Raw genomic sequence first — 27,732 nt, forward strand, 5'->3', positions numbered from 1 at the left:
CTCCCTCTCTCCTGTTATCTCCTCCCTCTCTTATCTTCACTCCTCCCTCTCTTATCTTCTCTCCTCCCTCTCTTATCTTCTCTCCTCCCTCTCTCCTGTTGTCTCCTCCCTCTCTCCTGTTATCTTCTCCCTTTCATCCTGTCTCCTTTCTCTCCTCTTATCTCCTCCCTTTCATCCTTTCTCCTCCCTCTCTCCTTTTCTCTCCTCCCTCTCTTATCTTCTCTCCTCCCTCTCTTATCTTCTCTCCTCCCTCTCTCCTATTATCTCCTCCCTCTCTCCTCTTATCTCCTCCCTTTCATCCTTTCTCCTCCCTCTCTCCTATTATCTCCTCCCTTTCATCCTTTCTCCTCCCTCTCTCCTCTTATCTCCTCCCTTTCATCCTCTCTCCTCTCTCTCCTATTATCTCCTCCCTTTCATCCTTTCTCCTCCCTCTCTCCTATTATCTCCTCCCTATCATCCTCTCTCCTCCCTCTCTGTGATTATCCCCTCCACCTCTCCACCTCTCCTCCTCTCCTCCTCCCTCTCTTCCTGTATTAAATCAGAGGATTACTGACTGTGCTGTATCTGGCTGCTCTCCTATGAACCCTCCGCTGTTTGAGGACCTGATTGAGGACCATGGGCCTGATGAATATGTTCTCTTCTATCGCACAGCGAGCAGAGAAGTTCTTGAATGAGAAGAACACGTTGACAGACTTTCTGGGGAACTTGGAGGAGAAGACTGGGATAAAGAAGAAGCTCCTTGCAGCAGGTACGTGGTGGTTCTCCTGTTGTTCTGCTCCATGAGGAACATGTTGGTTCTGTAGGTTCTGTTTGTCTGTAGCTGCCTGTTGCACGTGGATGGAAAACTGAAGAGGATTCACTTAATCCTCCGTTAACACGAGGCCGTGGCTCATGTTCTGGAACCTGTCTGGGTCAGTATCTGTGCTGCAGCTCCTTCTCAAACACAGAGAATGGATCGAATGACTGTATGTTCTCTCCTCTTCTGCTCTGAGGAGCTCTTTCTGCTTCTTGTAGCTTCTAGCTTTAGATTTTCAGAAGGTTTCCTCAAATCTGTCACTCACACAACATCTAGAAGAATCAGTAAACATTAGCAAAGGGCTCCTGTCCACTAACAAACAGTCAGAAGACAGAAGCTCTGACAGGTTCCTCACATGTTCTGTAGGTTCTCTGCGTGAGAACAAATGTCTGAGTCAGAGTCTCTGGACATGTTCTGGATCTGAAGCCTCCTGGTAACATGTGTGTAACATGTCAGAGTCCATGTGAGGAACCAGCAGGACCATGTGTGGAAGCTTCCCAGAGAGCGAGTGGACGTGTGGACGAGGTTTCTAACACGTGACGTGAAACTGAAGAACACAAAGATCTCAGGATGAAGAAGAGGAGCCGGACACGGAGAAGACGAAGACGTCCACTTGGAAACAACTGCTGCTCTACAGGCTCCGCCCCTTGCCTGGATGTTCCCACACATGTTCCTGTTGAACGAGTTGGACCCGACAACCTGCTGCTGCTACACAAACACCAACTACACAACATGTCCTGATGATCATTTACAGAGTTCATGTCTCAAACAGTTTCAGCAGCTGGTGAACACGGAGGAACATCTAGCAGCTGAAGAGCCTGATGCTCCTCATGAAGTGGTGGAGACCAAACTCTGATGGAACCAGAGGAAACACTGGACTCAAACATCTCAGGAACCATCGAGTTGGTCTGGAACCGATGATGTGGAGATAAACAGCTGTTTGTTCAACAGTCTTTAAGAAAGATGTCAAACCTGATTTTATTTATCTTCACATTGATAATCTGTCTAACGTCAAAGATTGAGACTGAGAAGGTATCTCCTCCTTTCTGAAACCTCTTTGTGATCAGTCACAGTGTCTGAGGGATTGATCTCATGTTGTGACCTCAGCTGGAGACTGATAAGAGTTACTGTGGAAAGAGAAAAGAGTTAAAGATGAAGACGATCTGATCATCGTATTAACATGAGACTGAAAAGCAGTTGTGTTTCTGAGCAGGGAACAGCAGTCTATTCATGCAGTGCATCAGTAACACACACACACACACACACACACACTGTGAGAGGACATGATGTCAGGGTTGTGCCTGGTGCACACTGTTCCCCCCCGGTGTGTGTGTGTCTGTGTGTGAGCTAAAGTTAGAGCAGATTACCGGTGGAGTCGAGCAGAGCGCCTCCATGTGGGAGCAGCAACATAAGCTGATCAGAGGTAGGAAGCTTTTTACACCACTTCCTGTTCCTGTGTGAGTCGGAGCAAGTGTTGCTGGACAGAGATGAAATTAAACCTTTGTCCTCTGTTTTAACATTAATACTAATAATCATAATAATAGAAAACGATCTGATTATCTGTTACAGATTTTACAGAAAGTCGTCTTCTCTCTTTCCAGAGACTCTGTTCACATTGTGTTCTTTCAGTAATTCAATTTTATAATAATTCTGCTGTGTAACATCCAGTGTTCACACCCTGTGATCGATCACCTGAACGTTCAATAACCAGACCGGTCGGATCAGAAACACTTTTCAGATCCTGATGAGAAACGTTTGAGAACATTTGGGCCTGAAACCTTGATTTAAAACGTGATGTCATCTCCAGATGTTGTGAACACAGTAACTCTGAGGTGGACACACATACTGATGGACTTCCTGTCTCTATTGTTACCTGATGACTCCTCTGTTGTGTTGTCAGTGAATGTGAAGGGTTGTGTCCACAGTGGACCTGACGTCTCCTGTGTCTCCTCCAGGTGCCGTCTCGCTGACTGGACTCTACCTGATGTACGGATATGGAGCCTCACTCGTCTGCAACCTGATCGGTTTCGTCTATCCAGCTTATTTTTCGTGAGTTGTTGTGTTTCCGTCCTTTTCAGACGTCAAGACTCTGTCGTTACTACACTTATGTGACGTAAAATGTGAGTTGTGTAGTTGTGTTAAACCTCCGCTTGTTTCCTTTTGTATCTGCAGAATCAAAGCCATCGAAAGTCCGAGCAAAGAAGACGACACCAAATGGCTGACGTACTGGGTGGTGTACGGCGTCTTCAGCCTGGGCGAGTTCTTCTCCGATATTTTCCTCTACTGGTTTCCATTCTACTACGCATTTAAGGTGAGGAGTCACGTGGACTGACGGACCAATGAGAGGAAAGAGTCACAGACAGGAAGTAAAATCAGACACAGAAGATCTCAAACTGTTTCAAAGTGAAGTGAAAGTAAAGTCCTGTTCCTGTGAGTCCAGTAAACCTGGTGTGTCCCTCCCCAGTGTCTCTTCCTGTTGTGGTGCATGGCCCCGATGGCGTGGAACGGCTCCCAGGTCATCTACGACCGGGTGGTGCGTCCCGTCTTCCTCCGCCACGAGGCCACGGTGGACAACATGGTGAGCGACCTCAGCGGGAAGGCCATGAACGCTGCTGAGCACCTCACCAGAGAAGGTACTGACCAGCCGGGCTTCACAGCGGCTCAGATCCATGTCAGAGTGAATAATCCGTCTCTTGTCTCCGTCCCCCCCGACAGTCCTGTCCTCTCTGGTGAAGAACAGAGCTCTGGTGACTCCGCTGCCGCCCGTCACTCAGGCTGAAGCCATCAGTTTACCGAGCTCATCGACGGAAACATCAGCAGCTAGAAGAGCGACGTCCCAGCCGAGTGAAGAACGACCCGTACGTATCTGCTCCTCCTCCTGGTCCACTTTCCCTCTTGAAGAGATCAAACTTTATACGACAACAGAGGGTCATGTGACCACATCTGAGGGCAAAGGTCACAAAGTCAGTGACGAGGAAAGAGTTAAGGGTCACTGATGGTAAATGTTAGAAACAGAAACGAACGGAGCCTCATGTTCGTACACTTCGTTCACGTCTTACTTTCTGATACGGACAAAACCGATGAATCGGAGCAAAACCACCAGAAACCTTTAGGGGGCAGTGTAGCCAATCGTTCAAGTGAGACGACCACAGGACACGAAGACAAAGTGTCAACAGTGATGGGACTTTTAGGAAATACTTTGTGTTGGGACATTGGACCGCTGCCACTTATTTACTTAACTGACACAACGTCCTCCACCTGAGCCATATTTGTAATTTAAACTCTATTCTGTGCTGCCCTCTAGTGGACATATTGCTTGTCTCGTAAGCAGAACCATCAGTGAGATGATCTATTATCACGTTTCTTATCATCAGGTTCCTGCTCTCCACAGGAGGAATCCTTGATAGTTTAATGCCTCTGTAACATCTTGTCTAGCGACACCTGGTGGACAAATTATAATGTTTTAGCTGAAGTATGACTCATCAGAGGTGAACTTTAAACTTTTATTAAATCCCCAGTGAAAAGTCACATGTTTGATTCCTCATGTGTCTAAAGACAGTTTTACAGTAAGAACAGACGTGAGGACGATATTAACTCCTGTGTCCTCTCACATGTTCCAGCCTTTCCTGGGTTAACAGCCCGGTAAGTCCGCTGGTGTGGTGTTAGCGTGTTGGACTCACTGTGACTGTGGTGTTAGCGTGTTGGACTCACTGTGACTGTGGTGTTAGCGTGTTGGACTCACTGTGACTGTGGTGTTAGCGTGTTGGACTCACTGTGACTGTGGTGTTAGCGTGTTGGACTCACTGTGACTGTGGTGTTAGCGTGTTGGACTCACTGTGACTGTGGTGTTAGCGTGTTGGACTCACTGTGACTGTGGTGTTAGCGTGTTGGACTCACCGTGACTGTGGTGTTAGCGTGTTGGACTCACTGTGACTGTGGTGTTAGCGTGTTGGACTCACCGTGACTGTGGTGTTAGCGTGTTGGACTCACTGTGACTGTGGTGTTAGCGTGTTGGACTCATTGTGACTGTGGTGTTAGCGTGTTGGACTCACCGTGACTGTGGTGTTAGCGTGTTGGACTCACTGGGACTGTGGTGTTAGCGTGTTGGACTCACTGTGACTGTGGTGTTAGCGTGTTGGACTCACCGTGACTGTGGTGTTAGCGTGTTGGAATCACTGGGACTGTGGTGTTAGCGTGTTAGACTCACTGTGACTGTGGTGTTAGCGTGTTGGACTCACTGGGACTGTGGTGTTAGCGTGTTGGACTCACTGTGACTGTGGTGTTAGCGTGTTGGACTCATTGTGACTGTGGTGTTAGCGTGTTGGAATCACTGGGACTGTGGTGTTAGCGTGTTGGACTCACTGTGACTGTGGTGTTAGCGTGTTGGACTCACTGTGACTGTGGTGTTAGCGTGTTGGACTCAGTGTGACTGTGGTGTTAGCGTGTTGGACTCACTGTGACTGTGGTGTTAGCGTGTTGGACTCACTGGGACTGTGGTGTTTGCGTGTTGGACTCACCGTGACTGTGGTGTTAGCGTGTTGGACTCATTGTGACTGTGGTGTTAGCGTGTTGGACTCACTGTGACTGTGGTGTTAGCGTGTTGGACTCACTGTGACTGTGGTGTTAGCGTGTTGGACTCACTGTGACTGTGGTGTTTGCGTGTTGGACTCACTGTGACTGTGGTGTTAGCGTGTTGGACTCACTGTGACTGTGGTGTTAGCGTGTTAGACTCACTGAATCATATGTTTCTGACACAGAGTCTTTTTTTTGATTTTTCTTTTCCTTTGTGTGTGTCTGTGTGTGTCTGTGTGTGTGTGTGTGTGTCTGTCGTCAGGATGAAGTCTGTGTTGACTGACGGTAAGATGATCACACGTGTGACAAGTAGAAAACTTTGGATTTCTCTTGTCTGGTTTTTCTCTTGACGTTTTAAATCTCTGGTTCTGTGTTCATATGACTTTTCTAGAATTATTATTTAAAACTGTATATTTGACGTATATTTAATTAATTAAGCTGATCAGGTATCAACATTTTCAGACTTCAGCTTCTGTTTGTTTTCAGTTCTTCATGTAGCAGCAGAGGAAGAGGAGGAAACTGAGTGAAGAAGAATCAACATCCTGATGAAGAAAAACTATTTTTATACCAAGTCACTGTGTTTATGTATCAGACTCAAAACACCTGCAAATGTGAACCTCACCGTGTGTGTGTGTGCGTTGCTGTGTGTGTTGGTGTGTGTGGGAGCGTGAGTGAGGTTATTATTTCTATTTATTTATTATTTGGTCAAACCACTAACATGAGATAATGATCGACTGATGTATACGTAATAAAAATCCTTCATCACGTTAAAACCCGAGGAAGTGACTCATCGCTGCTTCATGAGAACAACATGCTAACGTCAACGTTCCACTATGTTGACGTTAGCATGCTACGATGATATTAGCATGTCCATAGTGACATATGATGTTTGACATGTTCATCTCCGTCCAGATCAAATCAGTTTTATCTGAGGAAATAGTTTTGCTGTTTTATTTGATTGTTTCTTACTTGTTTCTTAATTATCTAATAAAAAAATATGATCTTAACACGTTTTTGGAGGGCGTGGCTTCTGTCTCATCGTTAATCGAAACATGGAACATGTTGACGTACCTTCTTCTTCTTCTTTATCCTTGTTGGTTTATTGGCGGGTGAAAACCATCGTCAGGGCTCATTACTGCCCTCTACTGTGTTTGTGACGCAGCATCAGGTCCATTCTTATTATAAAACACTGCCCGGCCTCTCATTGGATGATCCGGATATTCTAACCAATCGTCGGCCTTCATTTCTTAACTGGCCAATCCAACATGGACGTTAAGGGAGCAATAAAAAAACAGAATTTAACAGAAATACGCAAAACTTGCTTTCAGAATAAAATAGAAAAAAAGTATTGACTCAGGATCACATATAATAAACTGTAAATAAAGATGATGACACGTCTCCATTTCATCCGAATATGAAGTTAAAATATCTCGGACATGAACAGGTACAAGTATAAGTACTAATAAATAAAAGTCATACAATAATTGATAAAAGAAAAACGTAACTAAATGTTTGAAATTGAATCATGACCCCATCACAATAATAAAACTAGTGTTCAGGATAAAGGTAGGGTTTAAGCCTTGATTCATAGGAAGTTATGACTGGATGGATTATTCACAGCCTCAGAATCTTATTTCTAAAACTCTGTCCCCTCAAATCTTCAAGTCTCCAACATGAAAGAACGTTAGTAATATACACTGTACACATTTCTATATATAAATAGATATGTACATATTGAGATAGAAATGCATATGCGCCGATATCAACCATGATGAGATGTGTAATTTAATTTGTCTGAATCAGTTTTTTGGTTGGACAGCATCCTGAGGGCGAGCTTTATTTTGAAGTGTGCGACCGGAAGTGGTGTTTCCCTTTGGTTAGCGGTCTGAAGCGTGAGCGTCAGAACTCGATCTGTGACCGACCCGCAGGAAGCGATCCACGATGGGACCGACAGGTGAGTGACACCGGGGGGGGGGGGGGGTGTCCTTCCGTCTGTCCCCGTCTGTCCCCATCTGTCTCTCTGTCTCCGTCTGTCTCTGCGGGGACCGGCGGGTCCACACGGGGCTAGCCGCTAACGCTAGCTCGCCGCTAGCCCCTGGAGCAGGTGACGGTCGGTCCCCGGTGCGTTCAGGGACCGACCCGGGGATCGAGCCTCCTCTGGGGTTCAGGCTCCGTGGGGCTCTGGGGTTAGCATGTTAGCTCGTTATGCTAAGTCACTGAGCTAACCGTGTAGCTGCAGTTCCTCCCCCCACTTGGGATTCCTCTGGATTATCAGCACATGATACACAACATGCAACACAATCTGTCAGATATCAACACAAACGGTTGGAAACGGTTTGAATCTGTTAATGAATCCTTCGTGTTCCGGATCAAACTCCAGCTCGTTAGCTCGTTAGCTCGTTAGCTCGTTGTCCAGCTTCTCTGAACACGTTCATAATACAGGATACTCAAATATGTGTATTAATCTTTATACCTCACATTAAGAACCAGACGCGTGTTCTCAAAGCAGCGCTGTGTAACTGTTAGTGATGAACAGCGCCCCCTGCAGCCTCACAGGATGCACTGCTGCTCTCTGAGTGAAGAAGTGTTCTCATGATTAATCAAAGAGTCTCACTGGACATTACCCATGATCCTCTGCTTCCTGACCAGCTGCTGTAACTAATCCACCAAACTCTTCAGGATTCTTCACGTTTCAAAGTTTCCTGCTGAATCTTGCAGATAAAATCTGGTTATTAATGAATTCAGAGACTTTTTAACTGATCTCAGTTCAGCTTCACTCTTCAACATGTTTTAATAAATATATTTATCTTACACCTGGAGACGGTTGAAAGCCTCCTACTGCTGTGTTGTTTTAGATGTTTTATGAACATACGTTCATATCTCACTGCCGATCAGGTCCTGTCTGTCCTCACCTGTCCTGTCTGTCCTGTCTGTCCTCACCTGTCCTCCCCTGTCCTCACCTGTCCTGTCTGTCCTGTCTGTCCTCACCTGTCCTCCTCTCTCCTCACCTGTCCTGTCTGTCCTCACCTGTCCTCCTCTGTCCTCACCTGTCCTCACCTGTCCTGTCTGTCCTCACCTGTCCTCCCCTGTCCTCACCTGTCCTCCCCTGTCCTCCCCTGTCCTGTCTGTCCTCACCTGTCCTCACCTGTCCTCCCCTGTCCTGTCTGTCCTCCCCTGTCCTCACCTGTCCTCCTCTGTCCTAGATAGAAATTTGAAGTAAGCTTGCAGACAGACCAGTATGATCCATTAAAATGAGGTTTTAGGAACGACGCTCTTCATCCTCTCTTCTCTGCTCTTCCTCCTCGTCTCTGCTCTTCATCCTCTCGTCTCTGCTCTTCATCCTCTCTTCTCTGCTCTTCCTCCTCGTCTCTGCTCTTCATCCTCTCGTCTCTGCTCTTCATCCTCTCTTCTCTGCTCTTCCTCCTCGTCTCTGCTCTTCATCCTCTCGTCTGCTCTTCCTCCTCGTCTCTGCTCTTCATCCTCTCGTCTCTGCTCTTCATCCTCTGACACTCTGCTCTTCATCCTCTGACACTCTGCTCTTCCTCCTCTCGTCTCTGCTCTTCCTCCTCTCGTCTCTGCTCTTCCTCCTCTCGTCTCTGCTCTTCATCCTCTCGTCTCTGCTCTTCATCCTCTCGTCTCTGCTCTTCATCCTCTCGTCTCTGCTCTTCATCCTCTCGTCTCTGCTCTTCATCCTCTCGTCTCTGCTCTTCATCCTCTCGTTTCTGCTCTTCATCCTCTCGTCTCTGCTCTTCATCCTCTCGTCTCTGCTCTTCATCCTCTCGTCTCTCCTCTTCATCCTCTCGTCTCTCTTCATCCTCTCACACTCTGCTCTTCATCCTCTCACACTCTGCTCTTCATCCTCTGACACTCTGCTCTTCATCCTCTCTTCTCTGCTCTTCATCCTCTCACACTCTGCTCTTCATCCTCTCACACTCTGCTCTTCATCCTCTCGTCTCTGCTCTTCATCCTCTCACACTCTGCTCTTCATCCTCTCACACTCTGCTCTTCATCCTCTCAAACTCTGCTCTTCATCCTCTCACACTCTGCTCTTCATCCTCTCGTCTCTGCTCTTCATCCTCTCGTCTCTGCTCTTCATCCTCTCGTCTCTGCTCTTCATCCTCTCGTCTCTGCTCTTCATCCTCTCGTCTCTGCTCTTCATCCTCTGACACTCTGCTCTTCATCCTCTGACACTCTGCTCTTCATCCTCTGACACTCTGCTCTTCATCCTCTCGTCTCTGCTCTTCATCCTCTCGTCTCTGCTCTTCATCCTCTCGTCTCTGCTCTTCATCCTCTCGTCTCTGCTCTTCATCCTCTCGTCTCTGCTCTTCATCCTCTTGTCTCTGCTCTTCATCCTCTGACACTCTGCTCTTCATCCTCTCGTCTCTGCTCTTCATCCTCTCGTCTCTGCTCTTCATCCTCTCGTCTCTGCTCTTCATCCTCTGACACTCTGCTCTTCATCCTCTCGTCTCTGCTCTTCATCCTCTCGTCTCTGCTCTTCATCCTCTCACACTCTGCTCTTCATCCTCTCACACTCTGCTCTTCATCCTCTCGTCTCTGCTCTTCATCCTCTCACACTCTGCTCTTCATCCTCTCGTCTCTGCTCTTCATCCTCTCGTCTCTGCTCTTCATCCTCTCACACTCTGCTCTTCATCCTCTGACACTCTGCTCTTCATCCTCTCACACTCTGCTCTTCATCCTCTCGTCTCTGCTCTTCATCCTGACACTCTGCTCTTCATCCTCTGACACTCTGCTCTTCATCCTCTCGTCTCTGCTCTTCATCCTCTCGTCTCTGCTCTTCATCCTCTCGTCTCTGCTCTTCATCCTCTCGTCTCTGCTCTTCATCCTCTCGTCTCTGCTCTTCTTCCTCTCGTCTCTGCTCTTCATCCTCTCACACTCTGCTCTTCATCCTCTCGTCTCTGCTCTTCATCCTCTCGTCTCTGCTCTTCTTCCTCTCGTCTCTGCTCTTCCTCCTCTCGTCTCTGCTCTTCCTCCTCTCGTCTCTGCTCTTCATCCTCTCGTCTCTGCTCTTCATCCTCTCGTCTCTGCTCTTCATCCTCTGACACTCTGCTCTTCATCCTCTCGTCTCTGCTCTTCATCCTCTCGTCTCTCCTCTTCATCCTCTTGTCTCTGCTCTTCATCCTCTCGTCTCTGCTCTTTATCCTCTCACACTCTGCTCTTCATCCTCTGACACTCTGCTCTTCATCCTCTCGTCTCTGCTCTTCATCCTCTTGTCTCTGCTCTTCATCTTCTCGTCTCTGCTCTTCATCCTCTGACACTCTGCTCTTCATCCTCTCGTCTCTGCTCTTCATCCTCTCGTCTCTGCTCTTCATCCTCTCGTACTCTGCTCTTCATCCTCTGACACTCTGCTCTTCATCCTCTCGTCTCTGCTCTTCATCCTCTGACACTCTGCTCTTCATCCTCTCGTCTCTGCTCTTCATCCTCTCGTCTCTGCTCTTCATCCTCTCGTCTCTGCTCTTCATCCTCTCGTCTCTGCTCTTCATCCTCTCACACTCTGCTCTTCATCCTCTCACACTCTGCTCTTCATCCTCTCGTCTCTGCTCTTCATCCTCTCACACTCTGCTCTTCATCCTCTCACACTCTGCTCTTCATCCTCTCAAACTCTGCTCTTCATCCTCTCACACTCTGCTCTTCATCCTCTCGTCTCTGCTCTTCATCCTCTCGTCTCTGCTCTTCATCCTCTCGTCTCTGCTCTTCATCCTCTCGTCTCTGCTCTTCATCCTCTCGTCTCTGCTCTTCATCCTCTGACACTCTGCTCTTCATCCTCTGACACTCTGCTCTTCATCCTCTGACACTCTGCTCTTCATCCTCTCGTCTCTGCTCTTCATCCTCTCGTCTCTGCTCTTCATCCTCTCGTCTCTGCTCTTCATCCTCTCGTCTCTGCTCTTCATCCTCTCGTCTCTGCTCTTCATCCTCTTGTCTCTGCTCTTCATCCTCTGACACTCTGCTCTTCATCCTCTCTTCTCTGCTCTTCATCCTCTCACACTCTGCTCTTCATCCTCTCACACTCTGCTCTTCATCCTCTCGTCTCTGCTCTTCATCCTCTCACACTCTGCTCTTCATCCTCTCACACTCTGCTCTTCATCCTCTCAAACTCTGCTCTTCATCCTCTCACACTCTGCTCTTCATCCTCTCGTCTCTGCTCTTCATCCTCTCGTCTCTGCTCTTCATCCTCTCGTCTCTGCTCTTCATCCTCTCGTCTCTGCTCTTCATCCTCTCGTCTCTGCTCTTCATCCTCTGACACTCTGCTCTTCATCCTCTGACACTCTGCTCTTCATCCTCTGACACTCTGCTCTTCATCCTCTCGTCTCTGCTCTTCATCCTCTCGTCTCTGCTCTTCATCCTCTCGTCTCTGCTCTTCATCCTCTCGTCTCTGCTCTTCATCCTCTCGTCTCTGCTCTTCATCCTCTTGTCTCTGCTCTTCATCCTCTGACACTCTGCTCTTCATCCTCTCGTCTCTGCTCTTCATCCTCTCGTCTCTGCTCTTCATCCTCTCGTCTCTGCTCTTCATCCTCTGACACTCTGCTCTTCATCCTCTCGTCTCTGCTCTTCATCCTCTCGTCTCTGCTCTTCATCCTCTCACACTCTGCTCTTCATCCTCTCACACTCTGCTCTTCATCCTCTCGTCTCTGCTCTTCATCCTCTCACACTCTGCTCTTCATCCTCTCGTCTCTGCTCTTCATCCTCTCGTCTCTGCTCTTCATCCTCTCACACTCTGCTCTTCATCCTCTGACACTCTGCTCTTCATCCTCTCACACTCTGCTCTTCATCCTCTCGTCTCTGCTCTTCATCCTGACACTCTGCTCTTCATCCTCTGACACTCTGCTCTTCATCCTCTCGTCTCTGCTCTTCATCCTCTCGTCTCTGCTCTTCATCCTCTCGTCTCTGCTCTTCATCCTCTCGTCTCTGCTCTTCATCCTCTCGTCTCTGCTCTTCTTCCTCTCGTCTCTGCTCTTCATCCTCTCACACTCTGCTCTTCATCCTCTCGTCTCTGCTCTTCATCCTCTCGTCTCTGCTCTTCTTCCTCTCGTCTCTGCTCTTCCTCCTCTCGTCTCTGCTCTTCCTCCTCTCGTCTCTGCTCTTCATCCTCTCGTCTCTGCTCTTCATCCTCTCGTCTCTGCTCTTCATCCTCTGACACTCTGCTCTTCATCCTCTCGTCTCTGCTCTTCATCCTCTCGTCTCTGCTCTTCATCCTCTCGTCTCTGCTCTTCATCCTCTCGGCTCTGCTCTTCATCCTCTGACACTCTGCTCTTCATCCTCTCATCTCTGCTCTTCATCCTCTCGTCTCTGCTCTTCATCCTCTCGTCTCTCCTCTTCATCCTCTCGTCTCTGCTCTTCATCCTCTCGTCTCTGCTCTTCATCCTCTCGTCTCTCCTCTTCATCCTCTTGTCTCTGCTCTTCATCCTCTCGTCTCTGCTCTTTATCCTCTCACACTCTGCTCTTCATCCTCTGACACTCTGCTCTTCATCCTCTCGTCTCTGCTCTTCATCCTCTTGTCTCTGCTCTTCATCTTCTCGTCTCTGCTCTTCATCCTCTGACACTCTGCTCTTCATCCTCTCGTCTCTGCTCTTCATCCTCTCGTCTCTGCTCTTCATCCTCTCGTACTCTGCTCTTCATCCTCTGACACTCTGCTCTTCATCCTCTCGTCTCTGCTCTTCATCCTCTGACACTCTGCTCTTCATCCTCTCGTCTCTGCTCTTCATCCTCTCGTCTCTGCTCTTCATCCTCTCGTCTCTGCTCTTCATCCTCTCGTCTCTGCTCATATGACTCTACATCCTCTGTCCTGTCTGTCCTCAGGTGAGGTGGTGCTTGACAGCCCGGTGCAGGTCTGCTCTGAGAACCGGCTGCGATGGGACCTGAACCCGGAGCAGATCCAGCAGCTCTCAGACGAGCTGGTCTCCAGCACCAAGCTGGTGTACGACCGTGTGGGGGGGCTGGACCTCGATGGCGTGACCTTCCAGAACACGCTGAAGGCCCTCGCCGACGTGGAGGTGGAGTACACCGGTACGTGTCCACGGAGATCTGTCCACAAGTTGTCTCGTGTTCAGAGTCTTTAAATCTGAATGTTTTCACATGACAGATTCAAAAGACTTTTATTATTATAGAGTTTGTTTTAAGAGAAGCAGTTCACTGTTTGTTCCTGAGTTATCACATCAATACGTGGGTTTGATCAGAGATACAACCAAAAGATTATCATATGTCTATTTGTGCCAAAATAATAATATAATGAAAACTTCTCATCACATTGGAGGAAGAAAAACGCTTCATAAATGAGAACCAGAAAACAAAGTATAAGATAATTTGATATTTGTTATTCTGGTCGAGTGGATTGAGAGTTACTGTGACTCTCTCTCCTGCCGAGTGACCGGGGACTAACACCTGTGTTGGACTTTTCCTTCAGTCACTTGTAAGAGACGTGTCCTGACCGGCAGTAAAACTGAATCAAGCCGTGGACACGGAGGCGGAGCTTCTAACGGCGCTGAAACTAAGTCACAGACTCGTTTTAATCGATGCACCAGGTGTTTTCCTGCAGCTCGTTCCGTTCTGTGGGACGAGCCTGAGGTGAAGAGGTCACGGGACCCGGGCAGGTCGTCCATTGTGAGCGCTGCAGCTCAGCCGAGTCAGCAGAATCCTCTCTGTGTGGAGGTAGAGACTCGTCAGCGCTTTGGAGAGAAAGCAGCTGAACCAGCTGCTTTCTCTACAATGAGCTCCGAGTGTGTTCACACAAACACCTGAACACACGTTTCCCTCGGCGCCACCGCTGCAACAAGACGCAAAGTTCATACAAATCCAAATTAGCAGATCAGATATTTCATCATTAATTCATTAGCGTCAGCTCATATTGAAATTCACTTGTAGATTAAATTTACGATAAAGTAAATGGACGAGGATGAGGAACTGGTTCCAAACTGCTCCTGGAACTTCCTCGTGGAAAAGAGCTTTTGTTTGTCGACATGTAAACTTAAATTTTTCTGAATAAACGATGTAAAAAAAGATGTTAATCTTAACATCTTTTCCATTTTGAAGATAACCTCTACACTGTCGATGAAAATCAATCATCAATTAAAATAATGTTTTTAGTAAAAATGCATCGATGTTTATACAAAGTAAATCAGTAGATTAATCCAGAATTATTAAATATTCATAATCATGTTTTCAGATGTAGCTCCTTATTCTTAAATGAAGAATTCCATCAGTGACGTTTCTGTTCTAACTGACCCCGCCCCCTCCACATGTGACCCCGCCCCTGCCTCTCAGTCCAGAGGAACATGTTGGATTTCCCGCAGCACGTGGCGTCCTGTAAGGAGGTCCGAGCGGCGAGCACCGAGGCCGACAAGCGTCTGTCGGAGTTCGACGTGGAGATGAGCATGAGGGAGGACGTGTACCTGAGGATCGTCGCCCTGGAGGTGAGCTGACGGACGCACGGCCGGCCAATCAGCAGGCAGATGTGTTGGTAGAGTAGATGAGGGACTTCAGGTCCGTCAGGCGGCGTCGGTTCAGATCGCACGTGTCACCAGGTAACCTGCACAGACAGGAAATGATGTTTCCAAAATAAAAGAGACGGGTCTTCACCTCTTCAGAAGATAGTCCTCCGCCTCTGAGAGTTAGAATGAGTAGAAGAGACAGAACCACAGGTACAAACATGAACCAGGTCTGTGAGGACGAAAGAGACAGAACCAGCAGATGTTTAATTCACTTCAGAAGAGAACCTGAAACAGTGCCACCAACAGGCAGGAGGAGGGATTGTAACAGATAGGACTTGAACTCACTGTAAAGTGGATGTAATAGATTAACTCTAGATTTAGCAAAACAGGTGCCAGAGTCCTGATGGATTATTTACATACAAATCAATGATCCATGGAAAAACAAATAACTCATCTATTTAATACTTCTAAAAACCCAAACATTATTAAACTCTCTCAAAGTCTTTTGACAGAGGCCATGCACAACACAACAAGTCCCAGCTGAGTGTCGTCTCTCTTTGTGTGTGTGAGCAGAAGAAGCTGGATGCTGGGAGCATCACCCCCGAGTCCAAGCGTTACATGGAGCGACTGATCAAACTGGGGCGGAGGAACGGCCTCCACCTGCCCAAGGAGACGCAGGACGTGAGTTCACATCTGAGACCAGTCCTCTAACACTGAACCTCTGGAAATAAAGTGACATAAAGTGGCCGCTAATGTGTCATCATCAGACCTGGAAACCTGATCTCTGGGTCTGACCTTTGAGTCAAAACATGTTCCGCTCCTCCTCTTCATCCTCCTCTTCCTCTGCTGCAGGAGATCAAAACCATCAAGAAGAAGCTGAGCAACCTGTGTATAGATTTCAACAAGAACCTGAACGAGGACACCACCAGTCTGTCCTTCAGCAGAGACGAGCTGGGTGAGTGCTGCTCTCCGGAGCTTTCAGTCCCTCACTCCTGCTCCTCCTCAGTAAACAGGATGTGTTGGTTTCAGGCGGCCTGCCCGAGGACTTCCTCAGCTCGCTGGAGAGCGATGGAGACAAGCTGAAGGTCACTCTGAAGTATCCTCATTACTTCCCCACCATGAAGAAGTGCTTCATCCCAGAGAGCCGCAGGAAGCTGGAGGAGGCCTTCAACTCCCGCTGCAAAGAGGTGAGAGTCGACAGGACGTCTCACTCTGGGGTTTAGATGCTTCAACTAAATCAGTCTGGATGGACTCAAATAAAACCAACACATATAGATCAATAAATGTTGAAATACATCCATTATTAATAATTATATACAAATAGTAGCAGGACCACAGACTGTAAATATAGATGGACGACACATCTGCACTTCCTCCCACTTTACAACATGAAGACAAAACATCTCAGATACAAACGCTGCCGTCTCGTGGTCATGACGTCTTTTGGAGTCGGTCAGTTCAGTAGTGACCGGTGGGCGGAACCTAGGTATCAAGGTCCCGCCCATACACTCTCTCGACCAATCAGGAGTCAGTGTCAATCATCACGTCTCAGCCTGTTTTTATATCATCAAATAACTGATTCAAACCAAACTGATCAGAAACTTGAACAAACATCAGAGAGAACGACCGGACAAAAAAAAGTGATCAGTTTGAATCAAATTCATATTACAGATGTTAAACAGACAATAACTAGTTTGACTGATTAATAAACAGTTAAAATATAATTATAAATCTATATCTGGCTGAGTAGAACCTACGGTGGCCTTCAGGGGACAGAATAACAATCTGTTCACCTGTAGGATCATGGATCCATAAACTGGACCTCAACAGAAGTTCTGGTTCTGGTTCTTGACTTCCTGGTCTGTGTCTTCTCAGGAGAACTCTGCGATCCTGAAGGAGCTGGTGGAGCTTCGGGCTCAGAAGTGTTCTCTGCTCGGCTTCAGCACACACGCCGACTTCGTCCTGGAGATGAACATGGCCAAGTCTGGAAAGAAGGTGGCCGGCTTCCTGGGTGAGTGGGAGGAGCTGCTGAGGTCACATGTTGTGAGAGGCGTCGTAAGTCATGTGACGGTAGAAGAACGACCATCACTTCACTGTGCTCGCTCCTTTATTTCGTCATGGACATTGGTCACATGACACAGCTCTGTTGTGAGAGCTGCTTTTATTTCTTTAATCATGTGATGGCATCAGGCAGGTCAGTGAAGCTGAGTCAGCACTTTGTTTCTTCTGTAAGACACGCTGTCCAATCACGTCACAGATCAGGTGTTCACAGTCGACCTCAGTGATTGTGTAAAAGTACTGAGAGAGACATGTGATCCACAGCTGACCAATCACAGAGGAGGTGGGTGTGAAGGTTTACACAGCGGAGCCAGATCCTGACCCTTATGGTTGTGGTCAACGGACCAACTTAATTTTATCTTCTGCACTAAATTATACCAAAGTTCAGTTTTAAATAAACACTGGGTTTTATACATTCATCTTCAGACCAGCAGGAGGCGCTATCAGTCAGCAGCAGTTTAAATCACAACAGCAGCAGCAAGAGAACGATCTCTTATCAATATCTTCACGTCCTTGAGCGTCTCCTGGTTTCTGTTTACGTTGTTTAAAGAGGAAGAGATTCTGTGTTTGTTCAGCAAGGCTCTGGCTCCTGTCTGCCCCCTGGTGGATGTCCCTATGGAATCACTGCTTCACATTGACTGACTTCTTTCTCTCTGTCGTCTTTCAGAGGAACTGGCCGTTAAACTGAAGCCTCTGGGCGTTGAAGAGCGGGAGGTCATCCTCAAACTGAAGGAGAAGGAGTGTCAGAAACGGAGCCTGCCTTTTGACGGAGAGCTACACGCCTGGGACACACGCTACTTCATGACCCAGGTGAGAGCTACACGCCTGGGACACACGCTACTTCATGACCCAGGTGAGAGCTACACGCCTGGGACACACGCTACTTCATGACCCAGGTGAGAGCTACACGCCTGGGACACACGCTACTTCATGACCCAGGTGAGAGCTACACGCCTGGGACACACGCTACTTCATGACCCAGGTGAGAGCTACACGCCTGGGACATGCTACTTCATGACCCAGGTGAGAGCTACACGCCTGGGACATGCTACTTCATGACCCAGGTGAGAGCTACACGCCTGGGACACACGCTACCTCATGACCCAGGTGAGAGCTACACGCCTGGGACACGCTACCTCATGACCCAGGTGAGAGCTACACGCCTGGGACACACGCTACTTCATGACCCAGGTGAGAGCTACACGCCTGGGACATGCTACCTCATGACCCAGGTGAGAGCTACACGCCTGGGACACACGCTACCTCATGACCCAGGTGAGAGCTACACGCCTGGGACACACGCTACTTCATGACCCAGGTGAGAGCTACACGCCTGGGACACACGCTACTTCATGACCCAGGTGATAGCTACACGCCTGGGACATGCTACCTCATGACCCAGGTGAGAGCTACACGCCTGGGACACACGCTACTTCATGACCCAGGTGATAGCTACACGCCTGGGACATGCTACCTCATGACCCAGGTGAGAGCTACACGCCTGGGACACACGCTACTTCATGACCCAGGTGAGAGCTACACGCCTGGGACATGCTACTTCATGACCCAGGTGAGAGCTACACGCCTGGGACACACGCTACTTCATGACCCAGGTGAGAGCTACACGCCTGGGACATGCTACCTCATGACCCAGGTGAGAGCTACACGCCTGGGACATGCTACTTCATGACCCAGGTGATAGCTACACGCCTGGGACATGCTACCTCATGACCCAGGTGAGAGCTACACGCCTGGGACACACGCTACTTCATGACCCAGGTGATAGCTACACGCCTGGGACATGCTACTTCATGACCCAGGTGAGAGCTACACGCCTGGGACATGCTACCTCATGACCCAGGTGAGAGCTACACGCCTGGGACATGCTACCTCATGACCCAGGTGAGAGCTACACGCCTGGGACACACGCTACTTCATGACCCAGGTGAGAGCTACACGCCTGGGACACGCTACCTCATGACCCAGGTGAGAGCTACACGCCTGGGACACGCTACCTCATGACCCAGGTGAGAGCTACACGCCTGGGACATGCTACTTCATGACCCAGGTGAGAGCTACACGCCTGGGACATGCTACCTCATGACCCAGGTGAGAGCTACACGCCTGGGACACACGCTACTTCATGACCCAGGTGAGAGCTACACGCCTGGGACATGCTACTTCATGACCCAGGTGAGAGCTACACGCCTGGGACACACGCTACTTCATGACCCAGGTGAGAGCTACACGCCTGGGACATGCTACCTCATGACCCAGGTGAGAGCTACACGCCTGGGACACGCTACCTCATGACCCAGGTGAGAGCTACACGCCTGGGACACACGCTACTTCATGACCCAGGTGAGAGCTACACGCCTGGGACATGCTACCTCATGTCCCAGGTGAGAGCTACACGCCTGGGACACACGCTACTTCATGACCCAGGTGAGAGCTACACGCCTGGGACACACGCTACCTCATGTCCCAGGTGAGAGCTACACGCCTGGGACATGCTACCTCATGACCCAGGTGAGAGCTACACGCCTGGGACATGCTACTTCATGACCCAGGTGATAGCTACACGCCTGGGACATGCTACCTCATGTCCCAGGTGAGAGCTACACGCCTGGGACACGCTAGCAGGACACACTGCATCAGAGGACAGTTCTTCCTCCACAGTGTCGGTCTGCTCCTCCTCTTTTTCCTCCTCCTGCTCTTCTCTCTAATGGATTTCTCTCTCTCTCCCTCGTGCAGGTGGAGGAGCAGCAGTACGCTGTGGATCAGAACCTGCTGAAGGAGTACTTTCCCATGGAGGTGGTGACTCGAGGTCTGCTGGACATCTACCAGGAGCTGCTGGGTCTGTCCTTCGAGCTGGTGGACGGCGCCGCCGTCTGGCATCCTGACGTCACTCTGTACAGCGTGAAGGACCGAGGCAGTGGACGGACGGTGGGACAGTTCTACCTGGACCTCTTCCCCAGGTCATCTTCATAAACACACACACCCTCACCCACCCAGTAACCACCAGTTCAAATCCCACTGGGGCAGAAAAGAGCCGACATGTGAAAGATTCTGCTTCTGAGAATCGATGTGAATCCATGGTGTGTGTCCTCCTGTGCAGGGAGGGGAAGTACGGCCACGCCGCCTGCTTCGGCCTCCAGCCCGGCTGCCTGCTGCCCGACGCCAGGCGCCAGATGTCGGTGGCGGCCATGGTGGCTAACTTCAGCAAGCCGACCTCCGATGCTCCGGCCCTGCTGCAGCACGACGAGGTGGAGACCTACTTCCACGAGTTCGGACACGTCATGCACCAGCTGTGCGCTGAGGTCAGTCAGTGAGGAGGCGGAGCTGTGAGGAGAAGGTTAAACCTGGAGCTACAGAATGTTTCTTAAGTGTGTTTGTGTGTGTGTGTGTGTGTGTGTGTGTGTGTGTGTGTCTGTGCAGGCGGACTACGCCATCTTCAGCGGGACTCATGTGGAGCGAGACTTTGTGGAGGCTCCGTCCCAGATGTTGGAGAACTGGGTTTGGGAGAAGGAGCCTCTGCAGAGGATGAGCAAACACTACAAGACCAGCAGTGGGATCCCAGAGGAGCTGCTGGAGAAGCTCATCAAGTCCCGGCTCGCCAACACCGGTAACAGAAAAAAATCCCTTTGATCCACCTGGTAGAGAGAAACCTAACGATGAGATCAATACAGACATTTTCAATATGTATACGAGCTTAGAAACAATCCACAGATTTATTAAGTCTGTCCTGCTCATGTGACGAATATAAACTCCTTGATGAAGTCACTTACAGATCCCACCTGCTACACTGTCCTCCTGTGTGTTGTGTTCTCCTGTTGTCGTCATTGTGTCACCTGCTGTGAGTGCGTCCAGAGTCTCACGTGTCTCTCGTCCCTGTGTCTCTTCAGGTCTGTTCAACCTGCGGCAGATCGTCTTGGCCAAAGTGGATCAGTGTCTTCACACCCGGATGGGCCTGGACGCCGCGGAGGAGTACGCACGCCTCTGCCAGGAGCTGCTGGGGATTCCTGCGTCTCCAGGTCACTAGCTTCTGTTTCACGGGCTCGAATGTTCAGGTCCTCTCTGAGCAGTCCAGACAGAAAAGGACTTCCCCTGGTGGCTCAGTGAGGAACTACACCACTGTTCAGTTTGAAATGAGGGAAAGCCATTATATATATATATATAAATAAGAAATAAAATGAAACTGAAATATCACTTGTTCTGAGCTGCAGTGTTCAGTTTGAACAGTAGGAGGTGCTCTGAACTTGGACCCGTTTCCATGACGATGCCTGCAGCCTGCTCCTCCCCTCTGACCTTCCCTCTGACCTCCCCTCTGACCTTCCCTCTGACCTTCCCTCTGACCTTCCCTCTGACCTTCCCTCTGTGTCCTACAGGAACCAACATGCCGGCGACCTTCGGACACTTGGCGGGCGGCTACGACGCTCAGTACTACGGTTACCTGTGGAGCGAGGTGTTCTCCATGGACATGTTCCACGCTCGCTTCAGACAGGAAGGAATCATGAACCCAAAGGTCAGAGAGCAGGTTTAATGAATCGCCTGGATCACTGTGTCTGCAGCCTGATTGGTTGACCTCTCATGATGCATGTCACTGACCCTTCCCCTGATTGGTCCTCCAGGTGGGGATGGACTACAGGAAGTTCATCCTGCGGCCCGGCGGCTCCGAGGACGCCTCCGAGATGCTGAGGAAGTTCCTCGGGCGAGAACCTAAACAAGAAGCGTTCCTGCTGAGCAAAGGACTAACGCTAGAGCAGAACGCCGGCACGCCGTGTCCATGCTGACCAGTCACAGCAGCTGGCTCCGCCCCCACTGAGAACAACGGACTGAGGTTTTCTAGAAAAAAAAGTAAAATGTGTTCAAAGATGGAAAAAACGAGTTGAATAAAATGATTTGAAGTGATTTTCTGTGTCTTCATACCTGACGTCACATGGAAGCACACATGTACTCTGTGATAGGACAGTAGAGGTCACATGACCTGGGGCCTGAACGCTCCAGTAGTCGGGTCAAAGGTCAAGGTCAACAAAAACATCTAGATTCTGTGCAATGCCGCCTCATCACATGACGTCATAGAAGTATCATCAGGAAATGACATCACATTGTAAACAACAGCAGCAGAGATGTTCAGAGGAGAGAGAGAGGGATGATACTTACTCAACAGCTCCCCCTCTGGTGAGAGTCTGAATTATTGTTCTATATAAGGAACTGTCACTTGACTCGGGTGTCTCCTCCCACTAAGGAGCTGCAGCTCTGACTCCTCCCACCTAGGAGCTGCAGCTCTGACTCCTCACAGCTCTGACTCCTCCCACCTAGGAGCTGCAGCTCTGACTCCTCCCACCTAGGAGCTGCAGCTCTGACTCCTCACAGCTCTGACTCCTCCCACCTAGGAGCTGCAGCTCTGACTCCTCCCACTCGGGAGCTGCAGGTTCAAGCTGTTTTCCTGCTGCACCTCATGATGTAACCTCTCAGAGGAAAACACATCAACAACTCAGCCGTAGAAAAACAGCCTGAAGGTGAAAGAGAACAAACGAGTCGTCAGGAGACGTGAGCAGAAAAACACTTAAAGACTCACAGAGAAATAATCTGTCTCAGTCAAACCTCCTGAGACTGAAACATTAAAGTCACTGATCTCAACATGTTTTATAGAAACAGTTTAAATACTGTGTGGAAAGTACTTTTATATACTTTTCTATAGGATATACTTTTTCCATTTTAGGATGAGTCCAGGGATAACAGATGGAAATCTTTGTTACATGAAGAGCAAAACAAAGCAGGTGTATTAACAGATTTACTCCAAACTAATATTTCTCATCTCATCCTCAGGCGATGATTTATTTATCTAAATATGATCAACTGTCCTAAGGACTGCGTATTAATGTCAGACAATTCAGAACTTTATTCTCTTAACATGACTTTGTTTTAATCACGGATTTCTTTTCATTACTTCATCACATTAAGTCAAGTCTGGATCCGTCATTTATTTTCAATCAAATTCAATCACATGTATTAGTAGAGCCCATAATCACAGATCCCAGTTTGTCTCATAGTCTTCAACAAGGTGAGACGTCCTCTGTCCTCAACAAGAGTCAAACTACTGAGACCTGTGGCAGGTGGAGACACACGTGAGGACCCGTCTCCAGGAGACACATGTGAGGACCCGTCTCCAGGAGACACGTGTGAGGACCCGTCTCCAGGACGGACACGAGTCCAACAGATGTCCCGTGTTTTGATTTGATTTCTGTCAGTGAACAGTTTCATGTTTTCTGTCCTGAGGTTTGAAAGCTTCAGGTGCAACAGGTTCGACTGAATCTTTGTTTTGTTCTTTATCCCCGGGGCCCAGCCCCCCCCCCCATGGCCCTGCTCAGTAAACACATGAGCAGGTGTGTGTGTGTGTGAGTGAGTGAGTGTGAGTGAGTGAGTGTGTTGGGCCGACCCCTCGGCCCCCCCCACTCCACTGCCTTCTGCAGAGTGCGAGAAGTTTTGAAACTTTTCTTCTGTTTTGTGTATATCAGTTATTTATTTATTTTTAATAACAGTAACAACTGATTGTGTGTGTCAGGTCAGTTTGAATTATTTGTCGGCCTATTTCTTTAAATATCTTAATTTTAACAACAGCAGTAACATTGATAATTTAAATATTTTTAATAATATTTGTGTGTAGCTGTTTTGCGTGTTCTATAGTTGATCTCTTTGCTAAGTTTTGTGACATTTCTTTGGATATATCTGTGTGACTATTCTTTTGCGTTTTTCTAACAAAATATTTACACAAATACATATTAACACAAATGTTTTTTGTGGGGGGCATCACAAAGCAGTTAAGCCCATGGCCCCTGAACGTGTAGCAGCGGCCCTGTGAGACGAGCAGGTGCAGGAGGGACCTGGTCGTCCTGGAGACGAGTCTCACTGGAGACAGACAAGCAGCTGAGGGCGAGGGAATCCCACAGAAGAAGAAGAAGAAGCAGACGAAGAAGAAGAAGAAGAAGAAGACGAAGAAGAAGAAGAAGAAGAAGAAGAAGAAGAAGAAGAAGAAGAAGAAGAAGAAGAAGAAGACGAAGACAGTGGAGTAGGAAGGAAGACGATGGCCGAGCATCCAGACGTCCACCTGCAGGACGTCCTGAGAGGACAGAGGGACACAGGACAGAGGGACACAGGACAGAGGACGAAGAGCAGGTCCAACATGATCCGAGTGTTCGTCAGCTCCACGCTCACAGGTCAGACTCCTCTTGTTCTGATGAGACTCATCAAGCCTTAACCAGCTGTGAATCATGACTTTATTCATTTAATAAATCAGTTATGAACCAGGAAGGTTTGTGTTCCCATGTTGTTTATCATTATAATATCTTATTAATGACTAATAACTGATCTATAATGCATCAATAAAAGATTCACTAACTCTTTTTATCATTTCTTTATAAAAACTGTATCTGGTTTATCTAACTTTTTATTGTGGAAAATGAAAAATAGAAAAATAACAAGTAGATAAAAGTTATAATGGATTCATGTGGAGAATGATGAGGAAACGTAACTTTGAGTTTGTAATGTGAACGTTTTGCTAACGTTGTTGACGTATGATTCCTCTTGTTCTCTGCTCAGATATGAGCAGCGAGAGGAAGGCGCTGCTGGAGAGAGCTTACCCAGAAGTCCTGGCGTTCTGCCGCGGCCTGGGCCTGGTGCTGGAGGTGGGTTCCTCTGCACCGTCACAGCCAGGGAGGGAGGAGGTGATCAGCTTGTAACAGCCTGTGCTTGTTGTCAGGTGGTGGATCTGCGCTGGGGGATCCGGAACGTGTCCTCTGGAGACCACGACTCCTGTGAGGTCTTCCTGCAGGAGATCCAGAGCTGCCAGAGGATCTCAGCCGGGCCACACTTCATCGTGAGTCTTTTCAAGTGACGATAAAGACTTTATTATTTTAACCTTTTTATCATCGCAACATTTTGAATGTCACGTTTATTAAAAACCTCTATGATTAGATCTCATGTATTTATCTAATTTATAACAGATTTATAAATTATGAGTTTTATTTCTGCTATGATGAAAAAATAGAAAACTTCAACCTGTGAAATCTGAAAAAGTTTCTTCGCCAGAGAACAAAATAAAATAAAATCAGTGTGAAGGTTAAAAACACTTAAATTCCCACAGTAGCAAATGTTACATGTTTATAACACGTCTCAGTTTGACTTGAAGTTAAAACTTGTGTAGAATGATTTCCTCTGTAATGATCAGTCTCTCTCTTTGTCTCTCTCTCTTTGTCTCTCTCTCTATGTCTCTCTCTCTTTGTCTCTCTCTCTATGTCTCTCTCTCTATGTCTCTCTCTCTTTGTCTCTCTCTCTATGTCTCTCTCTCTATGTCTCTCTCTCTATGTCTCTCTCTCTTTGTCTCTCTCTCTTTGTCTCTCTCTCTATGTCTCTCTCTCTATGTCTCTCTCTCTTTGTCTCTCTCTCTTTGTCTCTCTCTCTATGTCTCTCTCTCTATGTCTCTCTCTCTATGTCTCTCTCTCTTTGTCTCTCTCTCTTTGTCTCTCTCTCTATGTCTCTCTCTCTATGTCTCTCTCTCTATGTCTCTCTCTCTTTGTCTCTCTCTCTATGTCTCTCTCTCTATGTCTCTCTCTCTATGTCTCTCTCTCTTTGTCTCTCTCTCTTTGTCTCTCTCTCTATGTCTCTCTCTCTATGTCTCTCTCTCTTTGTCTCTCTCTCTTGGTCTCTCTCTCTATGTCTCTCTCTCTATGTCTCTCTCTCTATGTCTCTCTCTCTATGTCTCTCTCTCTTTGTCTCTCTCTCTATGTCTCTCTCTCTTTGTCTCTCTCTCTATGTCTCTCTCTCTATGTCTCTCTCTCTTTGTCTCTCTCTCTTTGTCTCTCTCTCTATGTCTCTCTCTCTTTGTCTCTCTCTCTATGTCTCTCTCTCTTTGTCTCTCTCTCTTTGTCTCCTCTCTTTGTCTCTCTCTTTATGTCTCTCTCTCTTTGTCTCTCTCTCTATGTCTCTCTCTCTTTGTCTCTCTCTCTATGTCTCTCTCTCTTTGTCTCTCTCTCTATGTCTCTCTCTCTATGTCTCTCTCTCTTTGTCTCTCTCTCTTTGTCTCTCTCTCTATGTCTCTCTCTCTATGTCTCTCTCTCTATGTCTCTCTCTCTATGTCTCTCTCTCTATGTCTCTCTCTCTTTGTCTCTCTCTCTTTGTCTCCTCTCTTTGTCTCTCTCTCTTTCTCTCTCTCTTTCTCTCTCTCTTTGTCTCTCTCTCTTTGTCTCTCTCTCTTTCTCTCCCGGCTCCCAAGGCGCTGCTGGGGAACCGGTACGGCCACCGCTCTCTTCCTCGCCACGTCCCGGAGAAACTCTTCGAGGTTCTTTTGTCCAAACTTTCCAAAAACCCTGAAGGCGTCAAACAGCTGAGTCAGTGGTTTCTAAAGGACAGCAATGCTGTCCCGCCCACCTACGTCCTCCGGCCAATCGCGGCGCACTTCCCCCACTACGGCGACCTCCGACCTGAGAGCCGGCCTCAGCACGACAGCAGCGTCCTGTCGTGGCGTTTCACAGAGAACCAGCTGTTGCAGCTCCTGCGATCCGCCGCCGCCGCCGCCGAGGCTGCCGGTGACATCACAGCCGAGCAGAAACAAGAGTTCTTCACATCAGGTCAGAGGCGTGTCCCTCAGAGGCGTGTCCCTCAGAGGCGTGTCCCTCAGAGGCGTGTCCCTCAGAGGCGTGTCCCTCAGAGCGTCCCTGTTGTCTTGTCTGAGTGTCTTCTCCTTCTGCTCCACAGTCACAGAGCGGGAGTTCCATCAGGGTCTGTGGGACGCCAGCCGGACGCCGTCGGCTCTGCTCTTTGTGAGAGAGACCCCCCGGCAGCGGGCGAGGGACGGCCCCAAGCGTCTCGCCAAGTTCATGGACCTGAACGCCGACGGGCTGCTGGACGCCGACGCTCAGGGACTCCTCGCCGACCTCAAGTCCCGCCTCTACGTCTCCTGTAAGGACATCCTCAACCTGCACTGTGTGGAGCTGAGCAAGGGCAGCGTGGAGCCCAGGCGCCGGGAGCACGCCCACTACCTGGACGCCGTGTGCGAGCAGTTTGTGTCACAGATGAAGTCTCGCATCACAGCGGCGGTGGACCCCCCCGCCGAGGGGGGGCGCAGGAGGGTGTGGGGACGCATCGAGGAGGAGGAGGACACGTCGGACCGGATGCTGGAGGAGGTCGGACAACATGTCTCCAGGAGTGAGGAGCTGAGCAGGGGTGTCATCGGCAGGGAGGGACTTCTGGCTAAGCTCCGCCTCTCCATGCGGGAGTCCACCAGTGTCCTCCACGACCCCCTGGTGGTCCGCGGCCCCCTGGTGGTCCACGGGGGGGCTGGCATGGGGAAGACGGCTCTGCTCTGCAAACTGGCGCAGGAGATGCAGAGGGTCCTGAAGGCCGGGTCCGTGCTGGTGGTCCGGCTGCTGTCAGCTCGCCATCCTCAGAGACCACACATCGACCACGTCCTCCGCAGCGTCTGCCTCCAGGTGTGTGTGGCGTGCGGCCTGGCTCCGCCCTCGCCGCTGATCGCCGGCACGCACCTGGAGCTGCTCCGGTTCTTCAGGAACCTCCTGGCCCAGGTGTCCCAGCAGGGGAGGAGCCTGGTCCTGGTCCTGGACGGCGTGGACCAGCTGTCCGACCAGCATCAGGCGCACACACTCTGCTGGCTGCCCGCCCGCCTCCCGCCCAACGTCCACCTGCTGGTTTCCATGGATACCAGCAGCGAGGCGTTTGCCAGGATGCGGCTGAGGGCGGAGTCTCTGGGGAGCTTCGTGGAGGTGGAGCGTTTGTCTCGTGGCGAGGGGAAACAGATGCTGGAGTCGAACCTGCGAGCTCGCCAGAGGACTCTGACCCGGGAGC

At 49.1% G+C, this 27,732-nt stretch overlaps 3 protein-coding genes across 3 annotated transcripts in view; all 3 read left to right on the plus strand.

Annotated features, from left to right (window-relative positions):
• The first annotated feature begins 615 nt into the window (after window positions 1-615).
• Window positions 616-3,792, plus strand: reep6 (receptor accessory protein 6). The gene is made up of 5 exons (XM_061078056.1): window positions 616-748; window positions 2,752-2,845; window positions 2,969-3,107; window positions 3,261-3,429; window positions 3,512-3,792. The coding sequence occupies exons 1-5, from the start codon at window positions 616-618 to the stop codon at window positions 3,790-3,792; spliced, it is 816 nt and encodes a 271-aa protein (XP_060934039.1).
• Window positions 3,793-7,236: 3,444 nt separating this feature from the next.
• On the plus strand, window positions 7,237-21,780 carry thop1 (thimet oligopeptidase 1). The gene is made up of 14 exons (XM_061077600.1): window positions 7,237-7,322; window positions 13,184-13,390; window positions 14,645-14,793; window positions 15,385-15,492; window positions 15,664-15,766; window positions 15,841-15,998; window positions 16,687-16,822; window positions 17,537-17,679; window positions 19,624-19,847; window positions 19,988-20,189; window positions 20,308-20,494; window positions 20,775-20,903; window positions 21,258-21,394; window positions 21,501-21,780. Exons 1-14 carry the CDS (start codon window positions 7,310-7,312, stop codon window positions 21,660-21,662), a joined length of 2,058 nt encoding a protein of 685 aa, XP_060933583.1. The 5' UTR covers window positions 7,237-7,309; the 3' UTR covers window positions 21,663-21,780.
• A 2,176-nt stretch (window positions 21,781-23,956) lies between these two features.
• The window catches only part of nwd1 (NACHT and WD repeat domain containing 1), a 12,972-nt gene continuing 9,196 nt past the window's right edge, over window positions 23,957-27,732 (plus strand). The window contains exons 1-5 of the mRNA XM_061078058.1: window positions 23,957-24,089; window positions 24,472-24,557; window positions 24,632-24,748; window positions 26,129-26,498; window positions 26,626-27,732. The exon at window positions 26,626-27,732 is cut by the window's right edge and continues 220 nt beyond it. Of these exons, the coding sequence (XP_060934041.1) occupies window positions 23,957-24,089; window positions 24,472-24,557; window positions 24,632-24,748; window positions 26,129-26,498; window positions 26,626-27,732 (1,813 nt within the window). The remainder of the gene's footprint in view (window positions 24,090-24,471; window positions 24,558-24,631; window positions 24,749-26,128; window positions 26,499-26,625) is intronic.

This window comes from Limanda limanda, chromosome 9 (assembly GCF_963576545.1).
Source record: "Limanda limanda chromosome 9, fLimLim1.1, whole genome shotgun sequence".
Classification (NCBI taxonomy): Eukaryota; Metazoa; Chordata; class Actinopteri; order Pleuronectiformes; family Pleuronectidae; genus Limanda; species Limanda limanda.

Coding starts and splice junctions, on each gene's coding strand:
- reep6 (XM_061078056.1), top strand. CDS start 616: ATGGGCCTGATGAATATGTTCTCTTCTATCGCACAGCGAGCAGAGAAG. Junction 749..2,751: donor GAAGAAGCTCCTTGCAGCAG/GTACGTGGTGGT, acceptor TGTCTCCTCCAG/GTGCCGTCTCGCTGACTGGA. Junction 3,430..3,511: donor TGAGCACCTCACCAGAGAAG/GTACTGACCAGC, acceptor CCCCCCCGACAG/TCCTGTCCTCTCTGGTGAAG.
- thop1 (XM_061077600.1), top strand. Junction 13,391..14,644: donor CGTGGAGGTGGAGTACACCG/GTACGTGTCCAC, acceptor CCTGCCTCTCAG/TCCAGAGGAACATGTTGGAT. Junction 16,823..17,536: donor GAAGGTGGCCGGCTTCCTGG/GTGAGTGGGAGG, acceptor GTCGTCTTTCAG/AGGAACTGGCCGTTAAACTG.